Raw genomic sequence first — 26548 nt, forward strand, 5'->3', positions numbered from 1 at the left:
TCAGAGAGGAGGACGTGGGAAGCATTCAGGCAACGGAGGGGGCTAGGAGGACGTGGGAAGCCTCTTCTTCGGTAAGTATTTCAATTTATTTTTATGTTTCTCTTTTTTCGTATAGTTACAAAGGATGAAATAAAATTTTATTTTACGGCAATTCAATAAAAAAAAATTGGTTGTGAAGAAAATTGAAAAAAAAAAACAAAACTTCTTTTCAAGTTAGAAATGTATTGAATTTTCTTTTTTTATTGATATAAGTCAATCTAGAGTTTCTGATCAATTTTTATGAAAAGTGAATGGTGTACATAGATTGTTAATCTCTTTATTTATAGACCAAGCAATTGTTTCAGAGTTTTCAATAATTTTTTCATAATTGGGAAAAACATTAAAGAGAACCCGAGGTGGGGTTCTGACAATGAAATCCGCATACAAAGTCTGCCTATACAGCCCAGCCTCTGTTGCTATCCAGATCCCCCCTAATCCCCCCTGCGCTCTGCGATCCCCCATAAATCACAGCCGCACTGTACGGGCTGTGTTTACCTCTGTATTGTCAGTCTCGGCTCTCCCCCCGTCTCCTGCATAGCTCCGGTCCCCGCCCGCGTCCCTTCCCTCCAATCAGCGGGGAGGGAAGGGACGCGGGCGGGGACCGGAGCTATGCAGGAGGTGGGGGGAGCAGCAGACTGACAGTACAGAGGTAAACACAGCCCGCTGTGACACGCTGCATATCGGCAGCACGGCTGTGATTTATGGATGATCGCTGAGTGCAGGAGGGATCTGGATAGCAACAGAGGCTGGGCTGTATAGCAGACCCAGCCTCTGTATGCGGATTTCATTGTCAGAACCCCACCTCGGGTTCTCTTTAACGTGTGTGATACACCACACTGAACTGCGCGTTTCATGTGATGCATCAAAGAGAAAAGCAGCAAGACAAATAGATGCAGCGGAGGCTTCCATTGGGAGACACTCTCTTCCCAAGCCCCTCCCCGTATTTTTCGTGGTGCTTCTTCCTTCCAAAGCCTGAAGGAGAAAACATCGGCGTCATGTGAAATGCGCCGTGAAGCACAAGTAGTGAGCTTCCCTTGACCCTGTCTGCTTGTGTGGTACTAAAATGGTACTGAAGTGCAGCTTTCAGCTGTCATGAATTTGTAATTCTGAGTTCAATGCCAACATGACAACATCACAACTGTAAAACTCCGTACTTCAAGGCCTTGCAGAGCCTTTCGACTTTGTGCCCAATCATCTCATCATCAGCGGCATTTCAGGTGCAGACTACATCTTTTTAAGCCTAGAAACAAAGTAAGTCTAGAGCACAGCCACAACTGCGAAGAGATTAATAACATAACCCAATGGGCGCCATCAGAGGGAAAAACAAAACATACAGACAGGCAGAAAGTGAAATCTATATTTGACTAGAAGCAATTCATTCATTTCAATAAGCCATACTGTGAGCCGGGAAAAAAAAACTCAACAAAAAAGACCTTATTTCAGTGAAGCTTTGATTGATGCCAGCTGGAATGAAAAGATTCAGGTGTAACAAATCATACAGAGTTGTAAGCTTTTTATTTTTATGAGACCCTGACAAATCACGCCGTATACCCTAATTAACTGATTAGGATGGCTTGTGTTTACAGCAAAGCGCTTCTGAATGCATTTGTACGGCGTAGCAGAGAAAGCTGCATTTAAAGAGGAACTCTCTGCCACAGATTTAGCCACCCACTTCACCAACAAAATAGTCTCCATCCGTCAGGAAATATCCAATCTTCAATCTTCACCTCCCACCTGCTCACAACCTACTCCTTCTCCACCCTATCCTCCCCTCACCTCCTTCACTCCTACTACCACTGAGGAGGTCAACCACCTACTGCAGACTTCCCATACCACTACCTCCCCCCTTGACCCTATCCCTTCTGATCTACTTCAGCCTCACTTCACGGATCTGGCCCCAGTCCTCACTACCATGTTTAACCTCTCCCTATCCACAGGCACCTTCCCCTCAGACTTCAAGCAGGCCACTGTACTGCCTCTGCTCAAGAAACCCTCCCTCGACCCCTCGCTACCCTCCAACTACCGCCCGATCTCCCTCCTCCCCTTCGCCTCAAAACTCCTTGAGCGTCTGGTTCACAAACGCCTGACCCAGTACCTCAATGCCAACTCACTACTAGACCCACTGCAATCTGGATTTCGGCCTGCCCACTCAACCGAAACGGCTCTCACCAAAGTGGTCAATGACCTTGCCTTAGCTAAAGCTAAAGGTAAATACACCATTCTCCTCCTCCTTGACCTTTCAGCAGCTTTTGATACAGTAGATCATCCCCTACTCCTCCAGTCCCTCCAATCCATGGGCATTCACGATCTCGCCCTGACCTGGCTTTCATCCTACCTCTCCAACCGCTCCTTCACGACCTCCTTCAATGAGTCCTCGTCCACCCCCAACCACCTCTCAGTGGGAGTCCCCCAAGGCTCGGTCCTTGGCCCCCTACTGTTCTCCCTATACACATCCTCCATTGGCAAGGTTATCTCCTCCATGGGTTTTAACTATCATCTGTATGCAGATGACACCCAAATCTATCTCCACACCCCTGACATATCCACCACTACCATGGACAAGGTCTCCTCCTGCCTATCTGCCATCTCCTCCTGGATGTCCGCTAGGTTCCTAAAACTAAATCTAGACAAAACGGAATTTATGATCTTCCCACCCCGGTCATCCCTGGACCTCCCAGATGTGCAAGTCACTGTTAACCACACTACTATTCACCCTACCTCTCAAGCCCGCTGTCTGGGTGTCACCCTGGACTCCGCACTCTCCTTCACTCCCCACATCCAAAACCTCACAAAGTCCTGCAACTTCCACCTTCGTAACATCTGTAAGATTCGCCCTTTCCTGACCCCTGCCACCACCAAACTCCTCATCCATGCCCTCATAATTTCCCGCCTCGACTACTGCAATGCCCTTCTGTCTGGACTCCCTAAGACCCGAATAGCCCCACTGCAGTCCATCATGAATGCGGCTGCCAGAATTATCCACTCCTCCCATCGCTCCACCAGGGCGGCTCCCCTCCGTGAATCCCTCCACTGGCTTCCTATCCAGTCCAGAATCAGATTCAAGATATTGTGTCTGACCTACAAATCCATCCACAAAACCTGTCCAACCTACATTTCTGATCTTACTCAGAGATACACACCAAGCCGCTCACTCCGCTCCTCCAATGAACTTTGCCTGACCGTCCCCCGCATCACCCAGTCCCATGCACGCCTCCAAGACTTCTCAAGAGCCGCTCCGACACTATGGAACTCCCTACCTCCACCCATTAGGGCAGCCCCCTCCTTCAACACCTTCAAGAAGGCCCTCAAAACTCACCTTTTCACTCTTGCCTACCACCCCTCACAAGTGCTCTAAACCCACAGCCGAACTCTGGTCCCCTACCTCTTGTGTCCCTACCTCTCCCTCTAGATTGTAAGCCTTTGGGCAGGGTCCTCACTCCTTTTGTGTCCTACCTGATCATGCACCTCCATTACTGTGCACCCATGCTATGCATTTGAGTGAACCTAACTTGCCTAACTCCATGCTCCCATCCAGTGACTGACTAAGCATTACCTTGTACTCATACTGTGCTGTGTGATCTGGTTTTCTTGTATTCCTGTATTGTCATATTGCTGTTTGTCACCCCTAAATATTGTCTGTAACCTAAATTAATGTCCAGCGCTGCGTAATATGTTGGCGCTTTATAAATACAACAACAAAAAAAACACAAACTGCAGTGAATATAATGTAATGAAAAAAGTGCTTAGTTTTTACAATAATTACTGTAAATCCTGGAATATAAGTCGACCTCATGAATAAGTCAACTCCAATATGTAAGCCTCTTAAGCTGGAATTTTTTATTGACTCAAGTATAAGTCTACCCAGCAAAGTTAATGGCTGCACTTGGGGACCAGGAAGAATTAATAGCTGTACTTGGGGATCAGGAAGGGTTAATGACTGCACTGCATAAAGTATTGCAGCCATTAACCCCTCCTGTCCCTTAAGTGCAGCCGATAATTCCTCCAGGCCCCCAAGTGCAGCCATTATTCACCCCCCTTCCTTCAGCCCAGTGTTTCCCCCCTGCCCCTTTCCTTGTTAATTGTTGTGGGCAGGACTTTCAGACCTGTGTTTTCTTGGCACTTCCTTTATCAAGAAAGTGTCACCACTGGGTAAATTGCTGCAAATGGGAATGTCACTAATACTACACACATTACTCAGTGTGCTTAGTATTGCTCATGACTCGTGTATAAGTCGACCTCTATTCTTTTATTTAGTGAGTCAGACCTAAATTTCTAGACTTATAGTCAAGTGTATATATGTATAAATGATTTAGTCAGTGTTTGCCCATTGTAAAATATTTACTCTCCCTGATTTACATTCTAACATTTATCACATGGCGACATCTTTACTGCTGACAGGCGATGTCTGTGGTAGGAGATGCTGCTTTGTTGGTAGTTGAAAACAGCTGTTATTTCCCACAATGCAACAAGGCTCCCACAGTGAGATGTCAGTACCTAGGTGCTGGCATCACACTGTGGGAGGGGTTCCACCACAATGTCAGCCACACAGAGCCCCTGATGATCTGTCTGAGAAAAGGTAAACATTTCTCATGGGAAAGGGGATATCAGCTACTGATTAGGAGGAAGTTCAAACCTTGGTTACAGTTCCTCTTTAAACATATCCGTGTCGATCGATAATGGGGAATTTTGATCGCCTTTTTGTGCTTGCCTCTCCATTTGTGTGGTGTAGCTGAGAAAGCTGCATTTAGACATATCCGTGTATATTGATAGTGGAGAATTTTCATTGCCTTTCTGTGCTTGCCTCTCCATTTGTGCAGTGTAGCTGAGAAAGCTGCATTTAGACATATCCGTGTATATTCATAGTGGGGAATTTTCATTGCCTTTCTGTGCTTACCTCTCCATTTGTGCGGTGTAGCTGAGAAAACTGCATTTAGACGTGTATATCGATAATAAGTGGCGGCTCCAGTGATTTCCAGGTGGGGCCAGTGCCCCGGCATGTCCCAGTGTAGTGCCGCCCATCTCGATAGTGGGGTATTTTCATCTCTTTTTTGTGCTTGCCTTTCCATTGTGAGTGGCTGACATGTAAATGTTGTCACCGCGAGTTCCTGCCAGACAATGAGATATCTTTATTAGGATGATTTAGTGCGCGGAGTGACAAAACAGCTACAACTTCTCATGATGCTGCAGAAATGTAAATGGAGAACAGCTACAAGGGGGAAAGCATGATGAAGTGAGAAGGAACGTCCACAATGAGTTATTTAATGTGTTGGAAAAATAGAAATTGCAGTTCATGTGGTGATTAATTGCGGGGTTAGGCAAGGAGCAGTTTATTAGCATAGATGTCAGTTATGTATTTGCTGTCTGCAGAAAGTGTTTTGTCAGTGGGGAGACCTTGCCAGCAGGCACATTAGTGACAATTTGGCGTGTTTGTAATTTAGATACGACGCATTAGTCTACAGGAAATTGCTGCTGTCGTTATTTTAATTAGCTGTATATATGATTGTAGAGGGGCTTGATTTAAATGTGAGAATGCTATCTGCTGGGAGTTTGTATGTTCTGTGGGGGTTTGGCTGCCCCCTCCCCCTGGCTGATGTCATTTCCTGCCACATCCTAAAAACATACGGTTACTGTAAGGGAAAGTCTAGGTGCACCCAGAGTCAAAGCAATAGCAACCATTTGAGATCCAGAAAAAAGAACAAATTGAACTCTCTCACTGACCTGTTAAAGAGGAGCTGTTAGGTATAGGGTCTCAGAGAAAATAAACACATATATCAGTAGCTAAATATTGGCTGTACTTACATTACATATGCATTTCACTGTCCACGTTTGGATTTCACAGAATTTTTATATAATATATGCAGAGATTGATGCTCCTGACAGCTCATGGCAGGTTCCATTTTTGTCTGTCTCCTATGAAGCCAAATGTGTCGTCATGTCCTGCCTGCTTCCTGATGATTCCACTCACAGAAAAGCTCGTACTGAATAACACTACTGTGCAGTGAATATTAATTAGCCATGTGGCTAGGAACAATAGCGGACTCCTGCAGTATACTCTGCCCAGAGATTTATCAGTGCTGTGCGCTGGACTGAGTTACATACTGTTGTAACTTGACCCTGTAACTTCTCACTATCAGCCGAGGGGAGGGCCCCAGAATGCTTTGCTGTATGTTATGCGGCCTCTCGTCCTTTTAAGAGCTTGGGAATACAGAACCTTGCTGTCAGCACACATCAAAAGTAAGAGAGATTTTTAACTTCAGTATTGCCTTTTTGGCTTGCTTCTAAACTGTTTAACACAGGAGAATAGAGGTTTAAATTAGCTTTTGCAGCCTGACAGTTACTCTTTAAGAAGTGATGCATCATGGGAGGTCTCTCTAGCTCAAATAAAGCTGAATAATTACAGTTACCGTATATTACTGCCTAGTTCTGTACAGACGCATCACAAGCATGGAGGCTAGCCAGATTTGTGCATGTTAAAGATCTGGCATACATGTTTTTTAGATGATATGCACGACTCATCCACCTCTTGCATGACTCATCCACCTCTTGCATGACTCATCCACCTCTTGCATGACTCATCCACCTCTTGCACGACTCATCCATCTCTTGCACGACTCATCCACCTCTTGCACGACTCATCCACCTCTTGCATGACTCATCCACCTCTCCTCCCGCTTCTCCAGCCCAATGCCACTCTGTCAGTCCCTTCATTGGCTGACAGTTACACAAAGGATACAATTTAAAATCCTTACTCCTGCCTACAAAGCTCTCCACAACATAGCTCCTTCCTATCTTAATCAACTTATTTCCAGATACCATCCTACACGCAATATCCGATCTGCTAACAATATCCTTCTGTCTCTTTCCCTGATCACCTCCTCTCACTCCCGCTTACAAGACTTCTCTCAATCCTCTCCCCTCTTCTGGAACACTCTCCCTCAGCACATCCGCACATTCAGGCAAGCATACTCTCCTACCTAGGGCACCTTGCCCACTAACCACCATTTCTACCGCTCCACACACAGCTTCACTTACCTACTGTCCTTTTGGCCAGGGCTCTCTTCCCTTTTGTCTCACGATGCTGTGTAATGGGTGTACATACCTCTGTGCTGCTGATGCTGTGCCCACACTTTGCGTTGTATTTACAGAGGCTAGGGGAAACACTGGACAGGGCCGGCTGCCGGGACACGGGGTAATGGGGGGTGCCACGCTACTGTACTTAGAGCAAAATCTGACAGCTGTTACACTCCACAGAGCAGGGCAGCATTTCTCATGACAGCAGCATCTTAGTGTTCACCTAGAGTGCCACTTTATGAGTTTTAAATTCTCTGCGGGGTTACTGAATGTTGTGGCCAGAACTCCAGCACATCCAGGCAAGAGCGCTATCTGATTAGCTGTCGTGTGGACGAAATACAGGGCCTCATCACTCTCATCTGGATTGACATGCAAAGAATATGAGACCTGCAAGATCAATTTGCTGAACAAACCACAGGCAGGCAGACCATTGATTGATTCCTCCAGACTGATGAGATTGATCAAACCAGATAACAAGATAAGAGATTTCTTCTTCTTTTTTTTTTTCGGGAGAAGGAGTGAAAGCGTACACGTTTCTGGCCTTAAAGTGTTTCTTTTAGTTTTGTATTTAAAAGGTCAATATTGTGAATATGTCTGTTTGGGTTATTATGATATAATGAATTGTATGTGCGATATGGATAATTATTAGAACATTAGTAGCAAAGAAAAGGAGCTCATATTTTTATTTTCAGTTATATAGCTTTTTTTTATAACATTGCATCGTTCTGTCACATTTGCAGTTTTAAAGAACAAGCGGCTCCCATGCTAACCTAGAAATAAAAAACACATATATAAGTAGATAAATACTAGTTCTACTTGCATAACAGATGTATTGTGCTGTCCACGTAACGATTCCTGTGAATTGTATAAAGGAAAAGCAGAAAATCCTATTCTAGGCAGTGACCATCTTGCCAAACTAATGCTGACATCATATCCTCCCTGACTCTTGTCCCCCCCCCCCCCTTCTCTTGCTCATTGTGTATGCATTAGCTGCCCTCCTCCCAGAGTCTTCAGACACTCCCACTGAGGTGTATAACAACACCTGCACTGTCTATTTTTTATTTACACATCCAATCACTGAGTCACCTCAGCCTTGCTTGTAAACACAAGTAATCAGAGGATGTTTCTGATAAGCAGCTAGATAGGGAAATAAATGGAAAAGGAGGAATATATTATAGATAAAAAAAACTCCCAGCATTCAACTCTTTGGCACTGTTTGGCACTAGGGCCAGTGCTCCTAAAGTATGTGATAACTACAAACCATAACAGCAGAAAAAGTTTTGCAAGTTTTGAATGCAGGATTAGCATCTTTATCACTTAATACACTCAGACCAGTTGCTGTTGAAATTTGATTTTTATGGTGACAATACCACTTTAAAACCACACACAGTCGTTTAAGCTATTAAACACAACAGAAATAATGACTCTTTGAACTTTCCTGCAGTAAAACATTATCTCAAGCTGTCTCTTACTGTTTCTTGGCTTTTTAAGTGTTTCAGAAAGCAGGACTGTATTCACTCAAGTTGGGTTGAATAGCTCAAAGAAGCTGTTTTGCATAGATAATAACTTTAGTTTTTAAACTCTTCCTGTACTTCAAAACAATATTAGACTCTTTTCTTTGCTGCTAATGTTCTTTTTCTTAGCTTTAAAGAACAACCGTTTACTGTAAAAATTCTCAGTAGTATCAGTATCTGTGTAACAGAACTATGTAGTGTTAAACTTACAGCTGTGTGAATTCTTGGGAATTGTATGCACAACCAAACATATACATACAGTAGAGATAGTGTTTTTCTTTCCATTTGCACTTATTGTTTGCATTTTAATAGTAATATAGTTGTTAAAACGTAAGTTCAGGCAGAGGTTTTTTTATGTATGCAATTTCCAGGTACCTGAATATTTTATGCAGTCTTTTTAACCACTTCATATATAGCAGCTTTATGCTGGGTACTTTTTTTTCTCTTTGTACTGTAACAATAACAAAAAGCTTTTAATGGTAAAATGCCCCCCCCCCCCAAAAAAAAAACTGTTGAGAGAGGGTAATTCTTAAACTTAGGGGTGGGGGGGCCTGGTTTCAAAAGTGGGCATGGTTATAGGAGGGGAATAAATCTATTCAATTTAATAACACCAATATTTTGTACCCTGTGTATTACATCAGGTCCGATGCTTCCAATCCACTTTCCAGGAAACTGTTCATCTAGGAATGCTCGGATCTGACACCCATAATATGGTGCACTACCACATTATGGGTGTCAGGTCCGAGCATTCCTAGATGAACAGTTTCCTGGAAAGTGGATTGTCATCGTAGGTCAGTTGAATGGCCCCCAAGGTCTCCCGATCTGACCCCCTTGAACTTTTATCTTTGGGGTCATCTGAAGGCAATTGTCTATGCTGTGAAGGTACGAGATGTGCAGCACCTGAAACTACGGATACTGGAAGCCTGTGCTAGCATTTCTCCTGCAGTGTTGCTATCAGTGTGTGAAGAATGGGAGAAGAGGGTTGCATTGACAATCCAACAGAATGGGCAGCACATTGAACACATTTTATAAGTGGTCAGAAACTTGTAAATAACTGATGAAAGAATAAAGTTACATTAAAACCAAGCACACCATTGTTTTTCTTGTGACATTCCCAATAAGTTTGATGTGTCACATGACCCTCTTCCTATTGAAAAACAAAAGTTGGATTCAAAATGGCCGACTTCAAAATGGCTGCCATGGTCACCACCCATCTTGAAAAGTCCCCCCCCACCCACCCACATATATTAATGTGCCACAAACAGGAAGTTAATATCACCAACCATTCCCATTTTATTAAGGTGTATCCATATAAATGGCCCGCCCTGTAGATTTGTTTGCTGGGACATCTCCCTGGATTTAATCATAAGCATCTTTCATGTAGTGCATGTCGGGCAGCTCTCATAAAGGACTCAAGTACAAAACCTGTGCAGAATACTAAGTTTGTGTATGACCCAAATAGTTACTCTGATCTTTTAAACGTTTTTCTTTTCTTTCAGTATAAAGAACGTCACGCCAAAAGTAGGAGATAGTGAAACACGTAAAGCCATTCGCCGTGCCTTTGATGTTTGGCAGAATGTAACTCCATTGACATTTGAAGAAGTTCCTTACCCCGAGTTTGACACTGGCAAGCGGGAAGTGGACATTACCATAATCTTTGCATCGGGTTTCCATGGAGACAGTTCACCATTTGATGGTGAGGGGGGTTTTTTGGCACATGCTTATTTCCCAGGACCTGGAATTGGAGGAGATACACATTTCGACTCTGATGAACCATGGACATTAGGAAATCCCAATCATGATGGTAAGATTGAATGTTATTTTATTACTTTGCCTTCTTTATCCCTGATACTGTGATCGGTAAATGGTTCCATTTTTAGCTGCAGTGCTTTTTTACCAAGAGTAGATGGAGTAGAAAATTCTATTAGCATCCAATATATGTATAACGGGATATTGACTTCTGGCTTGAACTGTCTCGAATAAGCTCAGCACACTATAGATAGAATGTAATTATAAGGAGTTGCCCAGAATTTCAGCAATGTATTGAGTAGATATGGGTTATATAAGTATGTTGTCAGTGCCTACACTACCGTAGGGTCAAAGGGGGCAATTGCCTCAAGGCCTAAGCATCCTTATGGGCCCCAAAGTGTCCCCAATCTTCCCACTAAATTGTGTCTGAGCCCCGCCCGGTACGTTCCCTCCTCCCCCCCCCCCCCCCCCCAACAGCATTCTCGAGGCAGTGGGGACAGGCACACACTCATCTTGTCTGAGTTCAGAGGCCCCCAGGTTACTTTTGCCTTGAGACTCCATTGTAGCTAGAATCGGCCCTGTATGCTGTGGTGTTTAATTCTCATTGTTGTAATTCCAGCACTGCAGGTCTTGTGATATGGTGTTTTTGTGGTTATTGGATGTTTAAAGCAGGGCTGTGGAGTCGGAGTCGTGGAGTCGGAGTCGTGGAGTCGGGCAATTTTGGGTGCCTGGAGTCGGAGTCGGAGTCGGGAAAAAATGCACCAACTCCGACTCCGACTCCTAATGAATTTGTAACTGTAATTAAAATAGAAAATATGATAAAATGTTCTATTTCTCAGATAATAGTCATTAAAAATAATGTATATATACAGTATATATACAGTAATAGCTGTGCTTAGTCCACAAAAATGAAATAAACCAGTCAAAATTAGTTACTTGTGCTGCTTCAATAAAGCAGTCCCCGTATTTTTAAGGTCAGATATACATATCTGATTGTGACTGTATATATGATGTGTACACAGGAATCTCTTATATATACTAAATAACATCTATGCTGTAAGAATAAAGCCTGATGTGTAGCTGTGTCACTAATAGAGATGGTCAACGAGATGGAAATAATTCTGCATTGATGCTGATTTATGCAAATGTATGCACTCCCTTTGCTGATGAAATCAAATAATGTGATATGTTATTAAAATTTGGTTTGGTGACTACAAATTAAAGGGTAACTGAAACGGATGAAAAGTAAAGTTTTATACATACCTGGGGCTTCCTCCAGCCCCCTTCAGGCTAATCAGTCCCTCGCTGTCCTCCACCACCCGGATCTTCTGCTATGAGTCCTGGTAATTCAGCCAGTCAGCGCTGTCCGGCCACATGCCGCTCCCACAGCCAGGAACATTCTGCACCTGTGCAATAGTGCTGCACAGGTGTAGTATGCTCCTGGCGGCGGAGTGTGTGCATGCGCACTACGCCTGACTGGCTCAAGTACCTGGACTCATAGCAGAAGATCCAGGTGGTGGAGGAGGACATACAGGGACTGATTATCCTGAAGGTGGCTGGAGGAAGCCCCAGGTATGTATAGTACTATACTCTACATATGCACTCCCCACAGAGCTGCAGGAATCCACTGAGAATGCTGTCCACATTGAACACAGAGGTGTTGTCTGTTTACAATCTCCTCATTCCCCTGCAGAGTACCTGCACATCATTCTTACATGTACCCACACTTACATTGCCTAGGGCCTGATAGATGTTCTTTGTTCCGGTTTGTACCTTTTACAAGTACTCTTACCAAGGACTAGTTTTAGTCTAAAGGGAATAAATATAGTAGTCTACATATCCTTCTCACTTCAGTTGTCTTGTAAAATTCCTAAGCGTTGGCAGTTAAGAGACGAATTTCATGTTACATACTTTTAATCAACAAAATTGTAATATGCAAATTAGAGGAGTCGGAGTCGTGGAGTCGGAGTCGGTGGAATCCTAAACTGAGGAGTCGGAGTCGGAGTCGGTGGATTTTTGGACCGACTCCACAGCCCTGGTTTAAAGGGATACTGTAGGGGTCGGGGGAAAATGAGTTGAACTTACCCGGGGCTTCTAATGGTCCCCCGCAGACATCCTGTGCCTGTGCAGCCACTCACCGATGCTCTGGCCCCGCCTCCGGTTCACTTCTGGAATTTCAGACTTTAAAGTCTGAGAACCACTGCGCCTGCGTTGCCATGTCCTCAATCCTGCTGATGTCACCAGGAACGTACTGCACAGGCACAGACCATACTGGGCCTGCGCAGGCTGCTCCTGGTGACGTCAGCGGGATCGAGGACACGGCAACGCAGGCACAGTGGTTTTCCGACTTTAAAGTCTGAGATTCCAGAAGTGAACCAGAGGCGGGGCCGGAGCATCGGTGAGTGGCTGCACGGGCGCAGGATGTCTGCGGGGGACCATTAGAAGCCCCGGGTAAGTTCAACTCCTTTTCCCCCGACCCCCCTACAGTATCCCTTTAAGTATCTGTAGCTTCTGGCTTCATGTGAGTGGATTCAGGGGCCCTTATTCAATGTACATGTACACTTCAAGAGACACTGAAGCTAAAAAAAAAAATGATATAGTGAATTGGTTGTGTACTATGAATAATTACTAGAAGATTAGCAGCAAAGAAAATATTCTCATACTTTTATTTTCAGGTATATACTGTTTTTTCTAACATTGCATCATTCTATAATATGTGCACATTACACAACACTCAGCATTCAAAATGAGTCTTTCAGAGCAGTCTGTGAAGTAATGACCTTTCCTCTAGCAGAGGAAAAGTAAATAGTCCAGGAACAGTTGAGATAATAAAAGTCAGATAACAGCCCTCTCCAGGACTAACTTAGTCAGAGAGCTTAATGGCTTGTTTGCATAGAGATAACAACTGGAGTTTCTCAACTCTTCCTGTACTGGAAACAATTGCACTGATGTATCTGATCTTAATGTTTTATTTCTTAGCTGTGCTACACATACAAATCATAATATCATCATTTTTTTTTCGCTTCAGTGTCTCTTTAAAGAGTGTCTGAAGCGAATGAAATACTTGCTTTTACCTTTTATTTATGTTAAGGATTATGGCCAGTGCTAAGACGTGGAAGAACGAGGGCTTTATACCCCCCATATCACCAGGACAAAAATCAGGGAGTGCTTCCTGATAGAGGCAGAGCTTTGAGCAGTAGCTCTGCTCGCGTCAATCTGCGCTGATCGCCGCCTCTCCCCGCCCCTCTCAGTCTTCTTTCACTGAGAGGAGCGGGAAGAGGCAATGATCAGCGCAGATTGACTGTACTGGAGGCAGAGCTACAGCACAAAGCTCTGCCTCCCCGGGCAGCAAAATCCACAACTTGGAAAGTCGTGGATTTTTGCCGCGGGATTTGGGGGGGTATAAAACCTTCGTTCTGCTAGCAAGCAAGGAAATACTGACGATAATTTCGGCAGTACCTTTTCATCTCCTTTTTTGTACTTTTTCAATAGCAGAGTGCTGAATTCTGATTCTGATTCTGAAAAGTTATTTTTAACAGAAGATAAAAAATTATCTCCCAGGAGAAACCTTAGGGGAAAAAAGTGAATTGAATAAGGGCCAGGGTCTTTCTGTATTTTGCTGTGTATAATTGCATTCTTTGCTTGTTCCACAACAGTAAGGCCGTGTTTCCATTTGCGAAGTGATGCGAGTGTGGCTACGCAGCCGCATCGCATCACTTCCGCCGCCGGCCGCTTCATTTCCGCATCTCCAATGCGGAACTGTATTGAGGAGATGGGAGCTGCGGGCGGATGCGGCCGTGCGAAAATCTGCAGCATGCTGCAGATTATCGGATCGCACCACACCGCTCCGCACACCATGCTCGCAGGGGAAACTGTTCCACTGGCATGCATGTGTTTCAGGTCACCTGCGTTGCGATGCAGCTATGTAGCCGCATCGCACCGCCCCTAGTGGAAACAAGCCCTAAAGTGGGAGTGGAACGCACAATCCGGACTGGAACAATTTTTACAGACTGTGGGTGCTCACAGAATCCGTGTAAGCCTATGGTAATGGACAATGTTTTTTCTCACTAGGCTGTTTTCCCCCTCTGTTCCGGATGTACTCACCTGTCTTCTGTGTCTTTGGTCTGCTCACACTGACTGCTGCTGGGCCTTGGTCAAGCACTGGTATTAGAGTTCCAGCAGAGGCATAGGGCTTTCATTGGATTGCAAAAGACCAAAAAGGAGTCTTCCATAGCACCGTGCAGAACTCTTATTGGTTTAGTGGGGGACCAATGAGAATTTTCTCTGTTGCTAGGTAGGATTCCCATTGATCTATCCAATGGTAGCCCTGTGTCTCTGCTAGGGCTCAGAGCTTACCGACGCTTGTCCCCTAGCCCAGCAGCAGTGTCAGCATAGGGGAGGACTTAAATGGCGGCAGTGGCGGGCCAGATGCACAACAATGGTGAGTACAAACTTGGTGCCAGATGCCGCAATGAGACACAGCATATCTGTTAAAGGAAACATCAGCCAAAACCATGTCCCCCCCGCTTTACTTACCCGGGGCTTCCTCCAGTCCATTGCAGATGACACGTCCCATACCGCAGCTCCGCTGTCACCCAGATAGCCCGGAGTCACCGCCGGTGCAGAGGGCGACATCAAGGTTGTCTCTACAGCTCCTGTTTAAGCGCTGCTGTCAATCAAGCCCACATTGTCCATGGTGTGCTGCGCAGGCTCAGAACTACCCCGCGGACAACATGGACTTGATTAACAGTGGCATTCATGCAGGCGCACTAGAGGAAGTCGCCCTCTTCACCGGCAGGGACCCCGGGTCGAACAGCTGAGAGGGGAGCTGCGGCGTGGGACGTGTCATCTGCAATGGGTTGGAGGAAGCTCTGGGTAAGTAGAGCGGTGGGACATGGTTTTCGCTGATGTTTCCCTTAACAGATATGCTGTGCCTCATTGCAGCATCTGGCACCATGAATACGCTGTAAATGCACTATTGTGCATAAGGCATGGGAACCTAGTCTAACATAGCCTATCAGTGAGATGCAAATAATTTCACATGAAAAATGCACTGTCCTGACAATTTTTAATAGAAATAATTAACTATCTCTTAGGCCCTTTGCACACTTGCATGCTGCATCCCCACCGTAAGGGCCATGCAAGTCTATGGAGACTTTCATTTGTCACCCGAAGTATCCAAATCGTCACAATGCTGACGCAAAGGCTGCAGCCTGTTACGGCATGATCCATGCCTTCTGCACAAATTATGCAGTAATGCAAGTCAATGGGCGACGCAGTCCACAACGGGAACGCAATGCAACACGGCATGCATGCAAGGACCAATGGGAAGCCCAGTGACGTACTTCCTGCCCAGCAGGGAGTACGTCTCTAGCAGGGGTGGAGCTATGCATATGAACCTGTTGCGGCCCCATGCTTTCACCACATCGCACCGCTAATCTTAGGTGTGCAACCGGCCTAAACGTTAATGTAAAAATAATTACTTTGTATTGATGGTACGTAATAGGCTAATAACAAGGGGAAAAAGCTTGAAACAGGTATGTTATAGCAAAATGTAACTTATGAAGCCCTGATACGTTTTCTAAGGAAGAGAAATATCACTTCAAATTCAATTTCACTATGAACGTAAATTACTGTATCTTCATCACACAGCAGAGAAAGGAGAATATTTTTTAGATGCAGAATTTGCCAGTTGGGATGAGCTCATAAAAAAGATAAAACATATTTTGTATTATAAAATATCATTTTGATTTCTAAGATATACTCCAAAAAAGAGTTATTATTGTATTTTTCATTAGGTGGGAGGCTGTGTGAACAACCTTACTCCTGTTGTTTCTGCACAGGCTGCCATATATCCTGGCAACAAACCTTCAAAGATAAACAAGCTCAATTTGGCGAGCTGCAATGTAATCAAGGACTGATTGGTCAGAAGTGTTGTCCAATAAGAGCCCTTTTCTAGATGATGACCGGGCGATTAGGGGTTTGTTTTCCTCTGAGGGCTTTCTCTCAGGATACACACTGAACAGCCTCAGCATTCAAACCATTGATAAGTGAAGGGAATAACCATCATGTCTTATAATCAGAGTAGTTTCTAGCCAATCTGTTGCTCATCCAGCGTATCTTTTATAGGCATCACCTGGTTTGCCTATACCTAAAAATGGTCCTGCTCTTAATAATGGTATTTGTTGAGACAATGGCTATATTAGGCATAATCCTACAGGAGCTACTGTATTACAAATTGCTGAAAAAACCTAATGCCGGCTATGAGTGCAAGGTGCCAGAACACACAGTGCACTGAAGCTTGCTGAGTATGGGGCAGCACAGTGGCAGACCATTCAGAATGCACATTTGTGATTGCTGTCCACTGTTGAACTTGAGCATGTGAGTGCCAGAGGTGGACCTTGGTATAGCAGAAGAATGTGGCTTGTTTTGATGAATGTTTTCCTTGGTCTCAATTGCCTAGACCTAGCTTTTGGGATATGTTGAAAAGAGCTGTATACAGGTAGTCCCTGACTTACAAACGCCTGACTTACGAATGACGCGCTGATACAAACAGTTTGAAATTTTGTGGTTTTTTTTTTTCAAAAAGACCTTGCTTTTGAGAAAATCTTTTAAAAAAATCACAGAAAAAAATGTTTTTTTTTTTATTTGCAAAAAATGAAATTTTGCTGCAGTATACTGAGGGGATAGGGGATCAGAAGTAAGACCGTGGGTAGGTAGAGGAGGACACTGAAGGCATGGGGGAACATAGGTGGCACAAAAGGGGGACACTGGAGGCACAGGTGGAATCAGGGCTGTGGAGTTAAAATCATCCGACTCCTCACTTTATGAAACCTCTGACTCCAGGTACCCAAAATTGCTCCGACTCCTCGACGTTGACTCCTTAGTTTAAATCTTATCAGGACTGTGGAGTTTGTACAAAAATCATCCGACTCCAACTCCGACTCCTCAGTTTATTGAGACCACTGACTCCATGTACCAAAATGACTGTCTGTCTCCTCAACTCCGACTCCACAGCCCTGGGCTGCATAGAAGGAGGTCCAGGGGACAGAAATGTCACAGTGTCTCCACTTAAGAACGGATTTAGGTTGAGAACAAACCTACAGCCCCTATCTTGGTAGTTAACCAGGGATTACCTGTAATATACCTTTGAGGTCTTAAAGTGAACCTAAAGGCAAGTAAAAAAAATGAGATTAACTCACCTGGGGCTTCCCTCAGCTCCCTGCAGCCGATCGGTGCCCTCGCAGCCCCGCTCCGATGGAGCTCCTGGCCGCAATAGCAGCATAGGGGGCGATATACAGGCTGGGAACGCGAACAATCACTCGCGTTCCCATGCCTGTCGGCCGGTGACGGCGGAACCGGAAGTGTTCGCCAACGGGTCTTGGACCATCAGAGCGGGGCTGCGAGGGCACCGATCGGCTGCAGGGAGCTGAGGGAAGCCCCAGGTGAGTTCATCTCATTTTTTTTACTTGCCTTTAGGTTCACTTTAAAATATGACACCCCCTCTTCAAACACAAATTTACCACCTTTCCTCCCATCAAAAAACAGTTGCAGCCACTATTCCTCTCAGGGCTAGTGCACACCAAAAGTTGCTAGGAGTAATCACAAACGCTTAGCGATTTTTGTAGCAATTTACAGTAGTGATTCTAGGCATGTGCCTAGCGATTTCCTAGATCGTTTTGCTGTAGTGATTTTGTAGTTCTTGTAAACTTTGATCTGGAAGTAAACCGCTTTGGGCAAAATAACCTGACCCCCTCCCAGCAACTGTGGGGGCCGTTCCTCCAGTATTTCTCCACCAACAGTAACGTAGGTTTAGTTCTAAATCTGAAGTGTTAATATATCCGTAAGGATAAAATATTTATTGGTAAATAAGTACATCATGTCTGTGCATATTTAATTGTTGATTGTTGACTGACTACAAACATTTATCAAGAATATCACAGAAGATTGACACTTCATTTTCTTCATTCTGAGAAGGAATACAAAACAGAACACCTTAATATTGTTTTCCATTTTTCCCCGGCATCTGTCATGCAGCATGTTGGAAGAGAATGACATATGCTTGATTAGAACTTTCCCTTTCAATAAATCATCCATCTACTGAATTATTTTGGTTAACAAAAGAATGGGAAGCTTTCATAGATAGTGTGTTATTCTCTGCTGTCAATTGTTTGCTGCTTGATTGTATTGTGGTCTGTTCTGCTGTAAACCTTAAAAGGATAACGTTACTTACGTGTGAGTATTTTATTTTTGTTACAGAATTAACAAATCATTGTATGTTATTATTATTAGTATTTATATAGCGCCGACATCTTTCGCAGCACTGTACAGAGTATATTGTCTTGTCACTTAACTGTGCCGCAGAGGGGCTCACAATCTAATCCTTTCATAGTCATATGTCTATGTATGTGTCATGTAGTGTATGTATTATAGTTTAGGGACAATTTAGGGGAAGTCAATTAACTTGTATGTTTTTGGGACGAAACTGGAGTGCCCGCAGAAAACCCACACAGAGAACAGTGGAGAACATACAAACTCCACGCAGTTGCAGCCCTGGCTGAGATATGAAGCGGGGCTAGTGATGTAGCGAACATTACATTTTGCATTTGCAAGCGTGAATTTTCCGCAAATGTTCGCTAACTTTTCACGTGGTCACGGTGGGCTCCATAGACTTTAGCGGTTAATAGCAAAGCCCCTGTATGTGCTAGAAACACCAAATTTGCAGAGTATCTTAAAGGGACACTTAAGTAAAAAAAAAAATGAGTTTTACTCACTTGGGGCTTCCAATAGCCCCCTGCAGCTGTCCGGTGCCCTCGCCGTCTCCCTCCGATCCTCCTGGCCCCGCCGGCAGCCACTTTCAGTTTCGGTGACAGGAGCTGACAGGCTGGGGACGCGAGTGATTCTTCGCGTTCCTGGCCACAATAGCGCCATCTATGCTGCTATAGCATATATCATATACCATATAGCAGCATAGAGGGTGCTAATGTGTCTGGGAACGCGAAAAATCACTCGCGTCCCCAGCCTGTCAGCTCCTGTCACCGAAACAGGAAGCGGCTGCCGGCAGGGCCAGGAGGATCGGAGGGAGACGGCGAGGGCACCGGACAGCTGCAGGGGGCTATTGGAAGCCCTAGGTAAGTAAAACTCATTTTTTTTTATTTGACTTAAGTGTCCCTTTAAGGAGGACAGTGGAAACAAGAGGAAAAACATTGTCAAGAAGACCTTATAGTTTTTGAGAAAATCTTATTTTAAAGTTCTTGTTCTGAGTGTGGGAAATTTTTAACTGCCGTTGACTTTAGTGGTTAATAGCAATGCCCCCGAACGTGCTAGAAACACCAAATTTGCATGTTATGTTAAAGGGACTCTGTAACAAAATTTTAAAGCCTTATTTCTTCTATCCTATAAGTTCCTATTACTGTTCTAATGTGGTCTGTCTTACTGCAGCCTTTCCTAGTTGCACTGTCTCTGTAATAAATCTTATCTCCTTTCCTCTGTCGGTCTCAGGCTGGAATGTGTAGAATGTGCAGCACTGCTTGTCATTGGCAGAAGCTATACACACACTCTCCAAGCTCTGCATGAGTCACACAGTAAGCTATTCTCAGAGTGGTTAGAAGCCATGTTTTTTGTTTGTTTTTTGTTTGTAAACACTGCATAAAAATGGCAATTACAAGCCTGGATTGCAGCAGGGAGTGGCAGAAATGGCACAGAGGGGCCCAGGAGAACATAAGGAATAGAATGGTATGCTTTTTATTGTAAGAATTTTAGAGTACAGATTCTCTTTAAGGAGGACAGTGGGAACAAGAGGAGAAAATTGATGTTAAAGAGACTCTGTACCAAAAATTACAACGTTTTTTCTACCATCCTACAAGTTACTAAAGCTGTTCTAATGTGCTCTGCCTTACTGCAGCACTTTCTACTATCACTGTCTCTGTAATAAATCAATGTATCTTTCCCCTGTCAGACTTGTCGGCCTGTGTCTGGAAGGCTACCAACTCTTCCGTGCTGGTCTGTTTATGCACAGTCTCCAGGCCCCTCTATGCACACTCCAGTGTGTGTGTATTTACATAAGCCAGCAGTGTCTCTGCTATCTTATCAGTGATAGAAGAGAGCTGGATAAAAATCCTCCTCTGTTAGGCTGTGAAAGTAGCTGGCTGACACATACTGAGGAATTACAAACACAGGCACAGGCAGAGCTGTCTGCAGGAAGCCTGTCACTTCAGTGCATGAGAGAAGCAGGGGACAGAAGGTAAACACACAAATGATCTTTTGAGATTCAAAAGGAAAGCTGTATACAGCCTGGTTGTCTATGGATGTATTTTCTATGTGTGGACATACTGTACATCAATCTACTTCCGGATTTGGTGGCCATTTTGTTTGTTTATAAACAAACTTTTTAAAACTGTTTTTGACTACTTTTAATGCGGCGGGGAGCGGTGAAATTGTGACAGAGGGTAATAGGAGATGTCCCCTAACTCACTGGTATGTTTACTTTTGTGCGATTTTAACAATACAGATTCTCTTTAAAGTTAGAGGAAAGAAGTAGCAAAGTTACTGTTATTAGACCAATGGGGAGCTTTGGAGTCAAAGTTGAAAGATGTTTTTTGCTTTAGCTATACTTACCCTGCAAATTTGGTGTTTCTAGCAAGTACGGGGGCTTTGCTATTAACCGCTAAAATCGGTGGCCAGTGATTTTAATGTAAAGACTGCAAACGCAAATTTTTTGGGAAAAAAATTACATTAAATGCGAATGGCCAACAGCCCATGTTTGCCTGTCCGCTGGCGAACAGTTTGGGCCATCTTTACCTGGGACCAAGCACTGCATGGCGAGACTTCTAACCACTGTACCACCATGCTGCCCATTGTATGTGAATCACATGCAAGTCACATATAGCACGCAGGATGAAGCAACATGTTATGCGATTTTAAAACAGTACAAAGACCTGCGCTTTGCAGTGCGGCCCATATACTTTCATTAAGTGTAATTTTGCATGTTTTTACTGATCGAAAGGGCCCCATGATTAAAGGAGCACTATGGCGAAAAATTGTAAAATTTAAAGTATGTGCAAACATATACAAATAAGAAGTCATTTTTTTCCAGAGTAAAATGAGCCATAAACTAATTTTCTCCTATGTTGCTGTCACTAACAGTAGGTAGTAGAAATCTGACAGAAGCGACAGGTTTTAGACTAGTCCATCTCTTCATGGGGGATTCTCAGGGATTTATTTATCTTCAAAAGCACTTAGTGAATGGCAGTTGCTCTGTCCAACTGCCAAAAGACTGTGTAGCGAGCAGGGAAGCTGGCCAGCATCAGTGTTTAAATCCTTTTTAGGGAATATCTTTATAAAGAATAAAAGCCTTACTGAGAAACCCCTATGAAGAGATGGACTAATCCAAAACCTGTCACTTCTGTCAGATTTCTACTACCTACTGTAAGTGACAGCAAAATAGGAGAAAAGTAATTTATGGCTCATTTTACTCTGGAAAAAAACCTACTTCATATTTGTCTATGTTTGCACATAATTTACATTTAAATTTTTTTCGCTGTAGTGCCCCTTTAACATTGTAATCACTGTAAAGTTAAAGAAGCCGAGAGCCCAATATAGTGTCTTTTGTTCAGCATAAGATTAGTAAAGATAATTAGTGAGAAGATTATACTCACAAACGTGGGTTACCACAAAGGCAACCACTGTATAGGCAAGTGAGGAGATTAGACCTGTCCTCACTCAGGATTAAGAAGTCGCTCTCTGTAGATCAGAAAAGGGGTAGATCACCCCTCCACCAGGGGTGGACACGGTACAGCAAATGGGGAACAGAGGCGCCAGCAGGGTAAAAGTGGATAAAACCTTTAAAACTTGCTTGGAGGAAGCTGTGGATTTACCTCCATAAAGCAGACACGAAAGACTGTCTGTATAATAGTAATCACATTTATTATATAGTACCCCAAAAGTGCAACGCGTTTCGCAGGCCACGCCCACTTCATCAGGCAATAAACGTGGGGACAAACTGTGGACAAGAGACAGTACATTTTGCTATAGTGAATTCTGTAGTTACAATTTGTATAACAAGACAAGGGGCTTGATTCACAAAGCGGTGCAAAGTGTTTGCACGCCAGTGAAAAGCCCCTTATCACGCCTAAACTCACTTTAGGCATGATAAGAAGCAACTCGTGCGAATTTTCCGCGCGCAAAGTTTTGCACGCGCGCAGCGTCCCCGCTTCGCGCGAAGCTCCCATTAAGCCCTATGGGACTTTGCGCGAGTTAGAGCAAAAATCGGTGATAACTCAGTGGTGCAAAGGTTATCACGCCTAAAGTCTTTTAGGCGTGATAACTGGGTTATCACCGCTTTGTGAATCGAGCCCATTGTATATCATACAGCATATAGTGTGTAAAAAATCGCAAATGTGAGGATATAACAAAAAACAGTAAGGGGTAGAGACTAGTGTGCTAGTGTAAATGATGGGCCCTGGGATGTTATAGATATAGAGATCAGTATTGAGTAGTGCTAGTATTGACATAGGATCCATGTAGGTGAGATGACAAATAGTGGGTAGTAAGGTATAAAAAGTGAGAGGAAGAATAAAGGGGGTACAAAATACAGCGCGCGCAATCGCCTGACGCACGGTGCAGTTCGCGCGATGTGCCCATTAAACCCTATGGGCGCTGCGCGCGGAATTACGCGATTGCACGCGTAAAACTTTGCGCGTGGGACTTTGCGCGCGATAAAGAGCACAAATCGGTGCTAACTCAGCGGTGCAAAGCTTATCACGCCTAAAGTCTTTTAGGCGTGATAACTGAGTTATCACCGCTTTGTAAATCAGGCCCATTGTATATCATACAGCATATAGTGTATAAAAAACGCTATGTGAGGATAATATAAAAAATTGGATATAACAAAAAACAATAGGGGGTAGAGACTAGTGTGCTAGTGTAAATGATGGGCCATGGGATGTTTTAGATATAGAGATCAGTATTGAGTAGTACTAGTAATTGACATAGGATCCATATAGGTGAGATGACAAATAGTTGGGTAGTAGGGTATGAGTGAGCGGGAGAATCAGGGGGGTACAAAATACAGCATGCAAACATAACAGTATAACAGACTCACAATGGTGAATTCTGTAGTTACAATTTGTATAACAAGACATTGTATATCCTACAGCATATAGTGTATAAAAAACGCTATGTTAGGATAAAACAAAAACAGTAGGGGGTAGAGACTAGTGTGCTAGTGTAATTAATGGGCCCTGGGATGTTATAGATTTAGAGATCAGTATTGAGTGGTGCTAGTATTGACATAGGATCCATGTAGGTGATTTAATTGGTGGGTAGTAAGGTATAAAAAGTGAGAGGGAGAATAAAGGGGGGTACAAAAACCAGAATGCAAACATAATAGTATAACAGCCTCACCAGAATTTGGGCAGTAGCAGGAGTAGCGCCTCAGTAAAGTGGTGAGGACGCTTATCTCTTTATATATATGCAGGTATTGGCTACATGGGCCAATACGATGATGTAGCCTCTGTTCCCCGTTTATTGGAATCACTGTGGCCTTTCCCCGCTTGTATGATTACATTTTTGCATGTCTCCTGTGTTGGTGTTTAGTCATGTTGCTGGGTGATTTTCTTGCAATCCAACAATTTAAACATTTTTACTGCACCCTTTCCTCTCTCTGTCAGAAATCACAAATGCAGTCGTGGTGTGCATCCTGTTCAAGCGCGTAATACTCGCTTCAAAATATGTACTGTGAGGGTCGGTGAAATTGTGATTGGATTGCAGCTTGTTTGTGATATCGATTACAATTTTGAATGGAAAAGGACCCTTACATAGTGTAAGAGGGTAGCAACAGGTGTTGGTGGATGGGCTGGCCAGAAGGTCAATTTGTAACCTAACTTACCGTAAGGTCTGCTGCTGCTCTGTTATCTAAAAAGCTGCAGCAGACCTACCGTAAGTATTTTTGAGCTGAGCAGAGTGTGAGGCAAGACTACATCAGACCTTCAGGCCAATTGCATCATGGGATGCTAGGCTTACAGAATTTTACAAGGAGGCTAAGTTGTTTTTCTGGTTGTTGTTTTTACTTTGTTTTTTAATCTTAATTAAATTGAGGCTGACATCAAGATGGATTTTTAGTATGTATTCATAAAGTTAGAACTTTAAAGAGGAACTCCAGTGAACATTTTACTGTTGCCAGGTGATGCAGCTGCTGCATGTTTTTTGGCAGTTGGAAACAGCTGTAAACAGCTATTTTCCACAATGCAACAAGGTTCACAGACCGGAAACTGCCAAAAGTTTGAACTTTTCTTGAGGGAGGGGTTTCTTGTGGGAGGGGTTTCACCACAATATCAGTCATACAGCGCCCCCTGATGGTCTGTTTGTGAAAAGGAATAGATTTCTCATGTAAAAGGGGGTATCAGCTACTGATTAAGATAAAGTTAAATTTTTGGTCGGAGTTTCTCTTTAATATATCATGTTCTAAATAACTGAAACCTCTATATACTAATTGACTGGTGATATAATTTCTTTCTTTATATAAGCCAGGTCTTAAATAACATGTTAATGGTATGTTTAGTGGTACTGGATGCAGCCCATGATTACCTGTAATGAGTCAATGCTTTGTATGTAAGTAATGTGCTTTTCAGTATGTAGCAACATTACTGTCGTTGACAGTACAAAAGGAAGCTTCTGTTTCCCATTACAGAAAGCAAATAACATCAGAAATTGCTAATGCAATCAGTGCTTGTCTGTGTATAATGATGGTTGTGAGGTGATACCGATACAAATTAGGGCACACAAGCACTACTTGCTAATGGCATAATACTGTCTTGAAAAGCTATCTCCAGGCAGAGTGCTAAACATACTGTCTAATAACTTAGTAATCTGGGTACTAAAATGTTCCATTTTTTTGTGTGAAATAAATGAGGCTTCTGTAGTTTAAAATCTTTGCTCAGTAATTTGATCACGTAACTAGATGCAGCGGAGTTTGAAGGACTTAAGGTGGCCATACACTTATAGATTTGCAGCAGATTCGACCATCAGATAGATTTCTGGCAGATGCCTGTCAAGTCGGATCTGATAGGAAGCTATCTGATGTGTGCCACACACTAGGAACAATAGGTTTCAGGATGAAATCCATTGCAAATCTATTGGAAATCGTTCTAAATGCATTATTGGACCATTAGATCCAATGCATCTCTATGGGCCATTGATCTACTGCCAGCAGCAGATCGACCTACATTTTCCATCCTGCCAGATAGATCAAATCGATTGAAATTGGCCACAAATTGATCAATAGATTTGATAGAATCGAATTCTGACCGATTCCATAGAACCAATCGATCGATGGCTGAAATCGACCAGTGTATGGGCCCCTTTAACTGGAAGCTATGTAGGTGGGACTGCTTGATTGCATCACCACACTGCTCAGAATGCAAGGTGATGGTCAAAGACTGCGCTCCCGGAGAAGATTGCAGTCAAAACTGTTGTGTGGGAAATGCACTCTCACTAGGCCTTCCACCAGATCTTGCACACTTACCGTCCAGGTGAGTTGCGTTTGCACCCTAAATGGCATTTGGGGTGCACAACATGCACAATTTGCCATCGCTTAGCTTAGTAAACAAAGCCCAATAAGTGGTTACCTTTCTGTGAACTCCTGCTGGAAAAGGCTCAATAAAACCCTTGAAAAACGCTATAAACATACCGTAATTTGTAGAAAAATCTAAAGATATTTATTTTCATTTTTTTGCCAAGAGTCAGAATGACTGAGAAGTCAGGTTCTATTTTTTATTCAAATAGCTTTTTTTGTCTGAAGCTTAGAATCAAACTGCTTGGCACAATTCCTTAGATATTGACTTCTATGTCCCTTTGATGACAGAACCAAGTGTTCAGTAAAACATACAGAAAGATTATCTCAGTGCAGCGAAGCACACAATGCAGTATATATGAAATGCCTTATTTGCCAAATTATTTGTAATCCTGTTCAGCCAGTCTTGTGGTTTGAGTGGCTCTGTGTGTTGGAGCAACAATGGAATGTTAGCAAGCTTACCTACCTAGAGAGTTTCTTGAAAGACAAAATTGAGAGCCCAAAATAGGTGTACGTGTTAGTACGCCGTCGGTGAGTTGGGTGATGGGAGAGCCAAATGATGCCTCTCCCTGCTGCCGCTAAAGTCCCCGGCGGTTAAATACTG

At 43.6% G+C, this 26548-nt stretch overlaps 1 protein-coding gene across 3 annotated transcripts in view; it reads left to right on the plus strand.

Moving 5' to 3' along the window:
* MMP16 (matrix metallopeptidase 16) overlaps window positions 1-26548 on the plus strand; it is a 262120-nt gene that overhangs the window by 152569 nt on the left and 83003 nt on the right. For all 3 annotated transcript variants that reach the window (XM_068237616.1, XM_068237617.1, XM_068237618.1), the window contains one exon: window positions 10124-10428. In XM_068237616.1, the coding sequence (XP_068093717.1) occupies window positions 10124-10428 (305 nt within the window). The remainder of the gene's footprint in view (window positions 1-10123; window positions 10429-26548) is intronic.

This window comes from Hyperolius riggenbachi, chromosome 5, assembly GCF_040937935.1.
Source record: "Hyperolius riggenbachi isolate aHypRig1 chromosome 5, aHypRig1.pri, whole genome shotgun sequence".
Classification (NCBI taxonomy): domain Eukaryota; kingdom Metazoa; phylum Chordata; class Amphibia; order Anura; family Hyperoliidae; genus Hyperolius; species Hyperolius riggenbachi.